This window comes from Equus asinus, chromosome 18 (genome assembly GCF_041296235.1).
Source record: "Equus asinus isolate D_3611 breed Donkey chromosome 18, EquAss-T2T_v2, whole genome shotgun sequence".
In the NCBI taxonomy this organism is placed as follows: domain Eukaryota; kingdom Metazoa; phylum Chordata; class Mammalia; order Perissodactyla; family Equidae; genus Equus; species Equus asinus.
Window position 1 is genome coordinate 29,679,823 of NC_091807.1, and position 14,023 is coordinate 29,693,845.

The window sequence follows — 14,023 nt, forward strand, 5'->3', positions numbered from 1 at the left end:
CAAATTGAACAACTTGGAAGAAATGGACAAATTCCTAGACTCCTACAATCTCCCCAAACTGAATCAGGAAGAAATGGAGAATCTGAATAGACCAATCACAAGTAAGGAAATAGAAACGGTAATCAAAAACCTCCCCAAAAACAAGAGTCCAGGACCAGACGGCTTCTCTGGAGAATTCTACCAAACATTCAAAGAAGACTTAATACCTATTCTCCTCAAACTGTTCCAGAAAATTGAGAAAGATGGAGAACTCCCTAACACATTCTATGAAGCCAACATCACTCTGATCCCCAAACCTGACAAGGACAACACAAAGAAGGAGAACTACAGGCCGATATCACTGATGAACATAGATGCAAAAATCCTCAACAAAATTTTGGCAAACCGATTACAGCAATACATCAAAAAGATTATACACCATGATCAAGTGGGATTTATACCAGGGACACAGGGATGGTTCAACATCCGCAAGTCAATCAACGTGATACACTACATCAACAAAATGAAAAACAAAAACCACATGATCATCTCAATAGACGCAGAGAAAGCATTCGACAAGATCCAACACCCATTTATGATAAAAACCCTCAGTAAAATGGGTATAGAAGGAAAGTACCTCAACATAATAAAGGCCATATATGATAGACCCACAGCCAACATCATACTCAATGGACAAAAGCTGAAAGCCATCCCTCTGAGGACAGGAACAAGACAAGGGTGCCCACTTTCACCACTCCTATTCAACATAGTACTGGAGGTGCTGGCCAGAGCAATTCGGCAGGAAAAAAAAATAAAAGGAATCCAAATAGGTAACGAAGAAGTAAAACTCGCGTTGTTTGCAGACGACATGATCTTATACATAGAAAACCCCAAAGAATCCACAGAAAAACTATTAGAAATAATCAACAACTACAGCAAAGTAGCAGGGTATAAAATTAACGTGCATAAATCAGTAGCATTTCTATACACTAACAATAAACTAACAGAAAAAGGACTCAAGAACTCTATCCCATTCACAATCGCAACGAAAAGAATAAAATACCTTGGGATAAACTTAACCAAGGAAGTGAAGGATCTATACAATGAAAACTACAAGACTTTCTTGAAAGAAATAGGCGATGACATAAAGAGATGGAAAAACATTCCTTGCACATGGATTGGAAGAATAAACATAGTTAAAATGTCCATACTACCTAAAGCAATATACAGATTCAATGCTATCCCAATCAGAATCCCAAGAACATTCTTCACAGAAATTGAACAAACAATCCTAAAATTCATATGGGGGAACAAAAGACCACGAATTGCTAAAGCAATCCTGAGCAAGAAAAACAAAGCCGGCGGAATCACAATCCCCGATTTCAAAACATACTACAAAGCTACAGTGATCAAAACAGCATGGTACTGGTACAAAAACAGGTCCACAGATCAATGGAACAGAATTGAAAGCCCAGAGATAAAACCACACATCTATGGACAGCTAATCTTCGACAAAGGAGCAGAGGGCCTACAATGGAGAAAAGAAAGTCTCTTCAACAAATGGTGCTGGGAAAACTGGACAGCCACATGCAAAAGATTGAAAATCGACCATTCTTTTTCACCACACACCAAAATAAACTCAAAATGGATCAAAGACCTAAAGATTAGGCCTGAGACAATAAGTCTTTTGGAAGAGAATATAGGCAGTACACTCTTTGACATCAGTTTCAAAAGAATCTTTTCGGACACTGTAACTCCTCAGTTGAGGGAAACAATAGAAAGAATAAACAAATGGGACTTCATCAGACTAAAGAGCTTCTTCAAGGCAAGGGAAAACAGAATTGAAACAAAAAAACAGCTCACTAATTGGGAAAAAATATTTACAAGCCACTTATCCGACAAAGGGTTAATCTCCATAATATACAAAGAACTCACACTGCTTAACAACAAAAAAACAAATAACCCGAATGGGCAGAGGACATGAACAGACATTTCTCAAAAGAAGATATGAATATGGCCAATAGACACATGAAAAGATGTTCATCATCGCTAATCATCAGGGAAATGCAAATCAAAACTACACTAAGATATCACCTTACCCCTGTTAGATTGGCAAAAACATCCAAAACCAAGAACGACAAATGTTGGAGAGGTTGTGGAGAAAGAGGAACCCTCATACACTGTTGGTGGGAATGCAAACTGGTACAGCCACTATGGAAAACAGTATGGAGATTTCTCAAAAAGTTAAAAATAGAAATACCCTATGACCCAGCCATCCCATTACTGGGTATCTATCCTAAGAACCTGATATCAGATATCTCAAGAGTCCGTTGCACCCCTATGTTCATCGCAGCATTATTTACAATAGCCAAGACGTGGAACCAGCCTACATGCCCAGAAACTGATGATTGGATAAAGAAGATGTGGTATATATACACAATGGAATACTACTCAGCCATAAAAAAAGACGAAATTGGCCCATTCACAACAATGTGGATGGACCTCGAGGGCATTATGTTAAGCGAAATAAGTCAGTCAGAGAAAGACGAACTCTATATGACTCCACTCATAGGTGGAAATTAGTATATTGAGAAGGAGATCTGATCGGTGGTTACCAGGGAAAAGGGGGGGTGGGGGGAGGGCACGGAGGGGGAAGTGGTGTACCCACAACATGACTAACAAAAATGTACAACTGAAATTTCACAAGCTTGTAATCCATCATAACATTAATAAAAAAAAAAAAATATTAACATGGATATGTATCATAGTTACATGACTACAAAGATAAAGTCTAAAAGAATATAATCTAAACCACTAGCTTTCGACTATATATAAAATGTTATCATAACTGTAAAAACAAAACTTTGAAATCCTAACTGGTTAGCAGCCCTCTCTGAGGAGAGGGGGACTGTGCAGCTGTTACGAGGATGGGCTTGAAGCAGAGCTCCTGGGTTCAAATCCGAGCTCTGCCACTTTCAGGGCAAGTGACCTGACCTCTCCGTGCCCTTTTCCCTCAGCTGTGGAACTGGCATGACAACAGTACCCGCCTCAGGGTTTCAGGGCGGCCCATGTCAGGGAAGGTGCCTGCCCTGTCTGGGAAGGCGGTGTAAGACATTCTCAGATCCAGCCGACACCACGGTCTTCGAGTAAACACACGCAGCAACCCCCTGGCTGAGATCTCTCAAACTATGCGTCTCAGTCAACTGCTACCCTGAGACCTTTGCCCCGAGGGCACACGATGACCAGAAGCTCTCTGGGTCTCCAACCACTCACCCCTAAAGTGAGTGAGATGACGTCCACACTTCCTGTTCTAACCCACTATACTTCCATTATTTACAGATTTCCCCTGGAAGGCACATATGTGATGACTTCTGAGAAAACACTCGGGGTTCACAAGAGTGCTACACTTTACCTGCCAAAGGTACCAAGAGAAGCATCATAAAAATTAATCCCGTGCTTGAGCGAACAGCAGAGATCCATCAGGAAGCTATGAACCAGCTCCCTCACCATGGTCTTGCCCGCGTCTTCAGTAGAAGCCTATGAGGGTGACAAAAATTCAATGAAAATCCCAAGCTCACAAATCTTAGTAACAGCTACAGAGTAAAAACTGGATAATATCACATGCCTAATGACAATGGATGCAATATTTTAAATTAAACACTTAGTATCACTCCAAAAAAACAGCAACATCAATCAAGACCAAAAAAATACTCTTAGGAGGGGCAAGTTAAAACCCTTCTTTTTAACAAGCTTAAGAACGACTTAATTTCTCTTGGTCTTCTGAATAAAATTCCACATTGGGGAGTGTTTTTATTAAGCCCCCGAGGCTTCCTGGTAATAGAGCTTACAAAGCATGTTCAAGTCATGAAGATAAAAGGAAGTAAAATACTGGGCTCCTGAGAGGTAAGTGATTAGAAAGTTAACAGGAAGTCTGAGCCTTCACTACTCTGGCCAAGTCCAGGTTCAGAAACTCCTCGAGGAAAATAAAAATGAGGAGAATTAAAAGGTACATTGGCCTCGGGTCAACGTGAGAGCAACTGTTGTAATTTAGCACTTGTTACAAAATAAATCACACGTGTCAGTAGGTGAGGAAACCGAGGCTCCCTAGACGCTTAGGATCCTGAAGAAGAAGCAACAGGCCTTAAAACTCCAAAAGCTGGGCATGAGAATAGAAGGAAGGAAGAAAAAAGAAGAGGTCAATCAGAGGAGGCAGAGAGAGCCAGGATCACCCCTATAAACCTACTGGGCAAGTATTGCAGGGAAAATTAAGATGTCACTCAGCTGAAGGGAATAGTTTTCTCATTAAAAGAAAAAAGAGTTGAGGGCCAGCCCCAGTGGGCTAGTGGTTAAGTTTGGTGCTCTCCACTTCAGCAGCCCTGGTTCAGTTCCCGGGCATGGACCTACACCACTCATCTGTCGGTGCCCATGCTGTGGTGGTGGCTCACATACAAAAAGAGGAAGATTGGCTTACAATCTGGTAATAGAGCTTACAAAGCATGTTCAAGTCTCGAAGATAAAAGGAAGTAAAATACTGGGCTCCTGAGAGGTCAATGTGAGAGCAACTGCTGTAATTTAGCGCTTGTTACAAAATAAATCACGTGTCAGTGTGACAAAAAAAAAAGGTTTAATATCATGATACCTCAGAGGTTAGAAAAAATCTTATTTACTGTAAAAAAATTTTTAGATCGTATTGCATCTAAGAAGAAAATTAATATAACCACAAGCCAAATGCAACATCAAATGGAGGGACCTGCTTAAAGGCAGGTGTCTGTTTAGATTTTTCAGTCTCCCAGCTGTAAGGATCGCATAGTAACAAGGCCATTTGAAACCGAAATGTGACTGTACCTTGACATTTTCCAGGTTCACGTCAACAATCCCATTCCAGCTGTAGAGAGATGCTATATGGTTCAACAACTGCCCAGTAAAGAAACGCACCTTCTGGGTTTTCGTGATATTTTTATTGTGAACAACCTGAAAATAATAAAACAAAAGAATTTCAAGGAATTAAATTATTTTTAAAATAATTATTTTACGTTTAGTGTTTATTGCTTTTTGTCATTATAAAAAATAATTGCAGGCTTATGGCAGAAAATTTGGCCAAAAAAGGGGAAAAACTTAAAAAAATTCACCAATATCCCAACCATCCTAGGACACAGCATTTTGGTAGTATTCTTTTCAGCCTTCCTCCCACCCACACAAAATACACATGTATTCTCTTTTTTTTTGCCTCTTTAAGATTATATTTATATATAGTTTTGCACCTGCTTTTACTTACTTACTTATTAGGAACTCCTTTGGAACATCACTTTGGAAGGCTGACTATCACTCTATCCCATGGGTGGTCATAACTTGTTTACCATTCCCTGGTGAGTACAATCAGGCTGTTTCCAGACTCTGGCCACGACTAGCATCCTGATACAAAGTGTTCACCGCATCCCTGACTGTGGACTTGAAATTGCAGCCCAGGTTCTCAGCTCACCCAAACCTACCCGCAGAATTTGAAACACCTAGCTAAAACGCGTATTTCAAATACAATACGTTCCCTGTGTGGTCCTGAGGCAACCCCTCCTACCCCCGGGGCTACAAAGGTTTTTAAGACCTTTGAGACAGTGCCAGACCTGCGGTCTTCCAGAGAGTTGTAACACTTCCTCCAGGAAAGCACCTGATTCAAAGCATCTTTGCTAGCATCGGACCCCCTGTTTTAAAAAGTCACTGCTAATTTGGTGGCAAAAAAACCTCTACCTCATTATTTTCATACTTTAAATCAGAGTTTCTCAACCCTGATTCCCTATACTACTGACATTTTGAGCCAAATAACTGCTGTGGGGGACTGTCCTGTATGCTACTCACCACATGCGAGTTGCACCTCCCCAGTTGTGGCACCAAAAATGTCTCTAGACATTGCCAAATGCCCCACGGGGGACAAAATCACCCGCAGCCAAGAACCACTGTTTTAAACACTATGAAAGTTAAGCATTTTAACGCTAATTAGTCATTTTTATATGGACCGCAGTTCACAGCCTTTTGACAACTGCTTATGTTGGGAGGGTCACAGAGTTTTTCTAATTGGTCATTTAAGGTGTTCTGTATTAAAGACAGTGACTCTTTCAGCAAGTTTTTAAATTTCTAGAAGACGCCTGTAAAAGGCATAATATGCAGCATGACACAAAACAACATTTGCTCCCTGGGTAAGGGAAGAAGCGTTGTCATGTACAGCTCACGATGACTCCGAGGGCTTCCTGTGAAGCGGTGAGCAACAGCTCTTCTCCTGTTCTGAGAAGCGGCAGCCTGGCCCGGGATCCGGCAGCTGCTCCGGCTACTCTCCAGCCTTCAGGATCACTCACCGCCACCAAGTTTCTGTTTCAGAAACAGTTCTCCACTCAACCTACGTAATAAGCTATAACCCAGGATGTCACAGAGCTAGAGTCCCGGGAAACACTGGAGAAAACAAGTGACAGAAACGCCAATGACCAAACGCATACCTTTGTCTCCAGTGTCGATAACAAAATATTGACGGTGGAAATTCTATCTTCCTTTATGCCTGAGCTAAAAATGCAAGGAATAAATTCTGCAAGGAAAAGTTTCAAAGCGTTAACCTCAAAAATACTTGGAAGATGAGAACAGACAAGAGAACATTATTACTTAAATGGTATAGCAAACAGTGCCTTTTACTTTATCTTTTGAAAGTTTTGTCTGTTTTAATTACACAAGCTCACAATAGGAATAACCACTTTCACGACAGAGGAAATCAGTACCTAAAGGTAGAACAATGACAGAACTTTTTAAGGACGTCAGTAGTTCTTCAGTGTTGTCTTACTTTCCTTTTCTCACATTAACTTAAGTAAAATTAATTTGATAGTGATTGTTTGGAAGAGAATGTATGGTAGGATTATGGTTTTCCAAAATTTCTCTCTTTGCTTAGACTTGCTCAGAGATCTATTAAAAATGACGGTCTCACGGGGCCGGCCCCGTGGCCAAGTGGTTGGGTTCCCGTGTTCTGCTGCAGGCGGCCCAGAGTTTCGTCGGTTCGAATCCTGGGCGCTGACATGGCACTGCTCATCGAGCCACGCTGAAGCAGCGTCCTACATGCCACAACTAGAAGGACCCACAACTAAGAATATACAACTATGTACCAGGGGGCTTTGGGGAGAAAAAGGAAAAAATAAAATCTTTAAAAAAAAAAAAAATGACGGTCTCGCTTTATTGACTGGTGGTGGCATGTGGGGCGTCTGTTTGCTTTTTGCTTTCTCTTCATACTGTTGGATCCCCAGGGAATCAGCCACCACAGCATGTGCCCTATCATCACTAATGCACTGGTGGCCCCAGGCAGAAGCATCAAGCAATTCCAATTCCACTTGCTCCACACGTGCTCAATGGGCACACTAACTTCTACAAACACAAATTCATGATTCTTCAAAAAAGAAAAATCAGAAAGCACCAGACAAACCAAAAGAAAAAATTTAAAATAAACCATAATGCCACTACCCAGAGGTTAATACTGTTAACATCTAGGTTACCAGCTGACTGTTAGCCTTCTGATGTATCAATACTCTGTTACATTTAACTTTTAGTAACTTGGGACCATACTTTACAGTTTTATAACTCAGTTTACACCCAATCATATGTCATATATACATTGTTACAAACTTTAATGTTCCTAAGTGTATTTCTACACGACTTCTAATAGATGCATTCCACCTTAGGACTAGTTCTCAATTTACTCACCCAATCCTTTGTTGGTGGATAGTTAGGAGGAGTCTGATTTTCAGCTAATATTAAAAAAAAGTCCCCTAATAAAACCTCTAACACCCTTAATTATTTCCTTAAGATAAATGACAAGACATGGAACTGCTGGATCAAACAAGTACAAAGTTTTGATGCATACGCCACACTGCCCTGCAGAAACAAGAAGTACACCCCACTTCCTCGAGCACTGCAGATGAGTGCCCCAAGTCATGCTGTTTAATAGACGGCCAGATGGCTGAGATGACCCGGGGGAACTCTAAGGAAACCCCAGCCCTGCAACGTGCAGGAAAAGACCTGTCCATCACATCAGGCAAACAAAGCATCTCCTGCCCGAACCTGGGACAACATTCAGGATGACCACCACCCATACCCGGCTCTCAAAAGGCCCCAGCGGGTCACATTCTGGAAGGAGTTCAGGTCTCCCACCCTGGGAGAGGTGGGAGAAGGGCTGGAGACCCAACCACACTGGGCCACAGCACCATGCTGGTCCTCCTCCAACAACTCCCAGAGCTCTGGCCAGGACACAAGACGGCTCCTCACCTCCAGAAGGACTCGATTCCACCAACTCTTACTGAACAACTGCCATGTGCTAAGTGTGGTCCAGGTGCCACCACTTACCATCTTACTGAGTCTCTCGATAAAATGCAAGTGGCCCTACTAGATTAACCAATGCCAAGCCTTGCTCTAGGGAGACAGTCACCAAAAGGTGGTCCAGCTTGGATTCTCTGAGGCTATTACTGCTATTCTGGTAACACTAAGCAAAGCCACCAAAGTAATTAAACTTTATTTTTTACACACAATTACTAAGGGGAGCCAGGTGCCAGGGCTATGAATCGGTGCATGTTCTGGGGCCATAAAGCCTCCTTTGTTTGCACGAGCCTCTGAAGTTTGCATTTATCCTTTGTTAGGACATCGCTCAGCATTCCAGATAGCAGAACAGGAATGCCTCTGTCCACGCTGACCAGCGGGAGCGAAACCACCCTGAGCAAAGCTTCCCACGCCCGCAGCCCGAGTTCTAGTGCACACGGCAGCTGTGACAGCTGCTGACTTTAACCCCGAGAAAATGCTCTGCAGATTTTTCAGAACAATCACAAGCAGGCTCTGCTATGAGACAAACAGGCACACCTACCTTTCAACTCCAGCACTTGCACTATGGTGCTGTCATCCCCCGCAATCAAAAAGGAGAGGGCGAACTGGATGTAGGCCAGGCGGACGTCATGCACGCCCTGGGGACAAAGGAGACCACGTGTCACACGTGCATCCACACATACACCCGAGGGAGCAGAAACACGGCAGGCATGCACGCCCCTCAAGTCCCTGGGTCACAAAGGTCTCCTGGGCCTGTGCCACCAGAGGGCTCTAAGTCTAAAGCCAATGGTCATCTCTTTACGGAAACAAAGGGTTTTTTCTTTGCTCTTTCTCCCTCAATCTTCTACTCTACTTTTCCTTCTCTTTCAAGTTCTTTCTAAATACAAAAGTATGGGTATGACACAGCGTCTCCCCTTCCCCAACTGTAATACATAAACCTTTTTAGTTTACGGACCACTTTGGCATAGAGCAGAAGATGCTCAGCTTGTCTAACTATCATCCACTCTCACTTTCCAATGAAATAATCCACCTAACTTTTTGAAAATCCAGAGATCATGGAAAGACAGGCTGCCTTTGATGAGACACCAATGAGGTGATGTCTGGTTTTTATTAGCTATCATAAATTTATACCCAACACCAGAGCACAGACGCTGTCATGCTACACACCCAGCGTGGCCTTCCCAGGATGACAATCTGCACTGTCGTGCAGGCATCAGCCATGACCCAGGACAGTGACCATCTTCAACGAGGGCCCGAAGGCCAGGATCAGCACCAGAACCTCAGGGGAAGTCACCAGACCCATCTGATGGGTCTTCCCTCCCAGTAACTTTAAGCCAAACCTGTGTCTCCTCATCCCTGTTTCATACCCAAAGAACCACGGCATGTGGCCATGCAGGTCTCCTGTCAGCTGTACCTGAACTAGCACGTATGCTGAGATCCTGCACAGCTTAAAAGAAACTTTTCTCTACTTCACAGTTATTCCAAAGGACTTTAATTTGCTGCCAAGAAGGGAGAATTAGGGCTCTAAATGCCTGAAAAGAGTAAGGAGTCTCTGCCTTCCAGATGGTTGCATTCCACTTAGTAATGGCAGCAGAAGTGGTGGCAGTAGTGATGGTGATGATGATGATGATGATGACAGCAATGATGTTTACTGAGCACTTCCTCTGTGCCAGACCCTATGTCAAATGCTGCACGTTACCTCATTTACTCCTTATAACAACCTGAGGTGGAGATGCCCACAACACCCATTGTACAGATGAGGAAACTGAGGCTTTAAAATACTCACTCAAGGTCACATAACTGCTAAGGAAGTAAGTACTGGAACTTGGATAATAAGAAGTAACTGTACAAACAGACTGATCGTGCTCGACTTTACGTCTGACTACAGGAAGTTCCTTCTTCCCACGGCATTTTCATTTCACTTTTCCTCAAGGGGCAAGGACCATACTCGCACCACTGAGGCTTCCATGTGAGTACATAATTAAGCGCACCTTGTTCTGTTGGGGATATGCTTCTTCTGGAGAAGAGAAAGGACGTCTGACCCACGCCCGTGACACCAGGATGGAGGCCTTGCATATTCACTGTATTTACTGAGTCTGTCTCCGTCCATGTCACATGGCACCGCAGCACTTACACCAATGCTGGCTTACTCCAAACACCCTAAGAGCTCCAAACTGTCCTCTCCGTCCTGGGGCTCATCTGTGGGCCCCTTCACAATATGAGGTCCGGGGACACTGATCACCAAAGTCTTGAAAATGAGCTGCATTTCCTTAGAGTGGCAGCAGCACTCCAGTGCCTTCAGTCATCAACTCAATGTGAGTAAAACACCAATTACATTCAAGGTGCTACACTCACAGGCTGAGAGAGGATGCAAGGATGACAAGATATCGGCCCCGCCTTCAGGAAGCTTAAAGAAACCACTGCTCCCGAGCTATTTAGATGCCTCATTGTTCAGAGCAATGAGTCACCTAATTTAAATAGAGTTAACTCGTTATCCTGGTCTATGCATACCTTGCGTTTCCAAAGGACACTGGTAAAATGCTAAAGCTGGCCTAGTAAAACTAAATTAGGTTTCATCTTTTCCTGGCTAGATGGAAAGCTTCCACAGGTTTGGGGGGTTTTTTTTGGTGCCCTGAAGAAACAGTATTGGGGGCCCTGGAATGCTGGTCCCAGTTATCTGCCATTCTAGATCTTTCTATCCTGCTTGTATACAGCAGAGTTGGACTAGATCCTCTCTCAAGGGTCCCTCCAGCAATGATTTTCACATTGAAACAGAATTTAGTTCTCACCTCCTGGTATCCTTCTTGTATATCCCAGACGACCTCAATTTTCAGATCCCTAACATTGTGGAGGAACAAGAGCCCCAAGACACAGCGTCTGCCCCACTGCAGGCAGCTGGCACCATGCCCCCTGCTCATCCACCTGCCTGGCCCACCCTCCGTCTCCAGCACACTCCATCAAAGGCAAGAGGCCCACACGCCTGCCCCTCATTCCTACCCTGTGACTGCACAGGGTTATTATCCCAGGAAGGAAGCGTCCTGAACTCTTTATGGCTCGTTCTGCAAAACACTGTCTAAAATAGACCAAAACATATTTGGTAAAACTGCCCCTTGGCACAGGATTTTAACAATGTTTTCTTTGGCTGGGTGAATATATCCACAATCCTCTCTCTTCACAAGACTTTAATAATTCCCCCCAAAATGTTAAAACACATTCATTAAAAAATTTATCTATCAGCTTCTTCAAAACCTAAATGGCATGAAAAAAAAAAAAAGGTTCAAAGATTTGAGGAGATTTAAGAATCGTATCAACCAAACACAACATGTGGCCCTTGTCTGGATCTGATTTGAACCACAAAGTATAAAGATATTTTTGAGACAGTCGGGAAAAACTGAGACCAAATTGAGCATTAGATGATACTGAGAAATTATTAATGGTGTTAGGTGCAATAATGTACTGCGGTTTTGTCTTTTAAAGGGTCGTTTTCTGTGAGAGACACACACTGAAATGTTTAGGGTGAAATATGATTCATGTGTGGGATTTGCTGTAACAGACTGCCCCAAAACAAACCAAAAAGGTGGGACAGGTGACAGTGTCTGAAGCTGGATGACAAGCACATGAGGATTCTCTGTGCTGCTCTCTATTTTTTAATGTCCCTGACATTTCCTGTATTTTAGAACAAAATTTTTTTAATGTCTGGAAACCATTCCTACAACATACAAAGTATTTAGGATACTTGATAGAAAAGATTACAAAAAAGAAAGTAAGAGACTTTCATCTTGACGATAACTCCCATTTCACAGATTCGGGAGACGCAAAACCACCTGCGAAGACTCTGAGATGCAGTGGCGCATATGCAGCCTTGCCGCTGGGGTTGTGGCAAGCAGGCCCTGGTTGGGCTTTGCCAGCGCGTGTGTCTTGGTAGGTGGCCTGGGTAGTGACGTATGTTTTACTTAGATGGCTGGGCTGGTTGAGGTCCAGAGAGATGGGGTGGGAAGGGGCAGGGAATCTGATGAGTAATTACTGCCAGGCTGACTGCCAGGGAAGACCAAAGCAGCATGATATCTCCCTAGTGTGCAAAGAGCACACAAATTCTTTTTATCAGAAATGCATTTACATGTCAGGAGCCATAACTCATTGAACGGAATTTGCTGACACATTAATAAAGGATAGCATCCACGAGACACTAAGTCCTGGAATGTTTTTCCTCAGAGAACACCTTATTTGTAACTCCAAGAAAACCCTCAATACTAGGCCAGCCTCAAAGAGCCATAAGAGTTACCCGGTGTTACTATGATCAACGCTTCAGTTCATTACCCACAATGCAGAAACTCTCAATTCCCAGGAAGAGTCAGAGAACAAGGTGACACATGGGTGCAGAAGTGCATTATTCTAATGTGGTTCTCCCCCTCGGCAGACGGGGTTGCTCTCTGTCAGTCTGTTGCGCGCTCAGGAATGGGGCGTGGGGAACTGAGGCACAGCTGTTCACGGTGCTGGAACGCCAGCAGGGAGAGCTGATCTGGCAAACGGAAGGAAGAGCTTTGCCAACCTGCACTGGCATGCGCTTTGGGAGAACGTCCCCTCTCCAGCTTACAAGTCCTCAAACCTGTGCTTTCGCCTCAAAAACCTTTCCAAACTTAAGTGAAACTTCTAGAGCCACCAAGGAACTTTCTTTACAGCTCTTTTAAAAACCAACCAATCACACGTCCATTCTCCTTGGTATAATGCAGCCCCTACTCATTACAAGAGCTATAATTGGGAGGCATAAGTCACCTATTAAAAAGCCATAGAAGTCCTCTGGGCTTTCTCCAAAGTGGACAGAATAAGAACAGGGGCACTGGGACTCTCCTCAAGGTCCACGCCACACGGCGAACGGAGATGATTTCATTTACTCAGCAAAGACACTCAAAAGCTAAGTCATCCTCACAGGCCAGGAAGGCACTGTGATGCTGAGGCCCAGGAGAAGCTGTCCTGAGACATCCCTGTCATTCAGGCTCTCCCAGGTGACTGGGCCCCCACTGCCAGCCAGGAGGCCTTCCTTCATCACAGGTTCCAAGGCAGATGCTTCTCTGTACAGGGCTCCTACTCCATCTACCTGAGGACCAAGGCCGGAGAGGAGGGAAAACAAACCCTACTGCCCCCCAAAGGGAAGGAACACCCGTGAGGTAGGAGATGCTCAGGGTTCCTCACCTTTGAATCCCTCTTGGTCACCAAGGTGTACAAGGTCTTTTTATTCAAATCAAAATGGCTGCAGACGTCCCTGGCGGCCTCAGGACCCTGGGTCACCATGGCAGCCATCAGGTTCAGGCAGGCTCGAGCCATCCTGCATGGGGACAAGGAGGAAATCAGGCATATCAGGAAGAATAGAGCACAAAGCCATCTCCCCAGGAAGCCAAGTGCACACCTGGCTGAGGTGTGCTATCCCCAAACCAGAAAAAGACAGGAGACATACAGACATGCTCCTTTTTAAAAAAAAGAATCATAATAAAAACTTCAAATGAGGCTAAAATACTGAATCAGAGAGGATACAAAACGCAAGATACAAAGAAGATGGAAATTTCTCTCTCCCATAAATGGTCATGTAACTAGGAGACCGCAGCTCATCCCTGCTTTTGCAGGGCACAGAGGAAGATGTCTTTGTAGGAGGCATCTCCGAAAACGAGCTCTTGGCTGCCTTTCCATCCTGCAGTTATCCAGGATGCGTGGTTTA

At 43.8% G+C, this 14,023-nt stretch overlaps 1 protein-coding gene across 4 annotated transcripts in view; it reads right to left on the reverse strand.

The window, feature by feature from the left end:
* The window catches only part of URB1 (URB1 ribosome biogenesis homolog), a 76,268-nt gene that overhangs the window by 57,897 nt on the left and 4,348 nt on the right, over positions 1–14,023 (reverse strand). For all 4 annotated transcript variants that reach the window (XR_011495377.1, XM_014827590.3, XM_070488758.1 and 1 more), the window contains exons 4-8: positions 13,504–13,636; positions 8,855–8,951; positions 6,462–6,547; positions 4,825–4,950; positions 3,392–3,516 (exon numbers count right to left, since the gene is read on the reverse strand). Coding sequence is in view for 3 of the 4 variants with exons in the window: in XM_014827590.3 (XP_014683076.3) it covers positions 3,392–3,516; positions 4,825–4,950; positions 6,462–6,547; positions 8,855–8,951; positions 13,504–13,636 (567 nt within the window). In the remaining variant the exon portion in view is untranslated. The remainder of the gene's footprint in view (positions 1–3,391; positions 3,517–4,824; positions 4,951–6,461; positions 6,548–8,854; positions 8,952–13,503; positions 13,637–14,023) is intronic.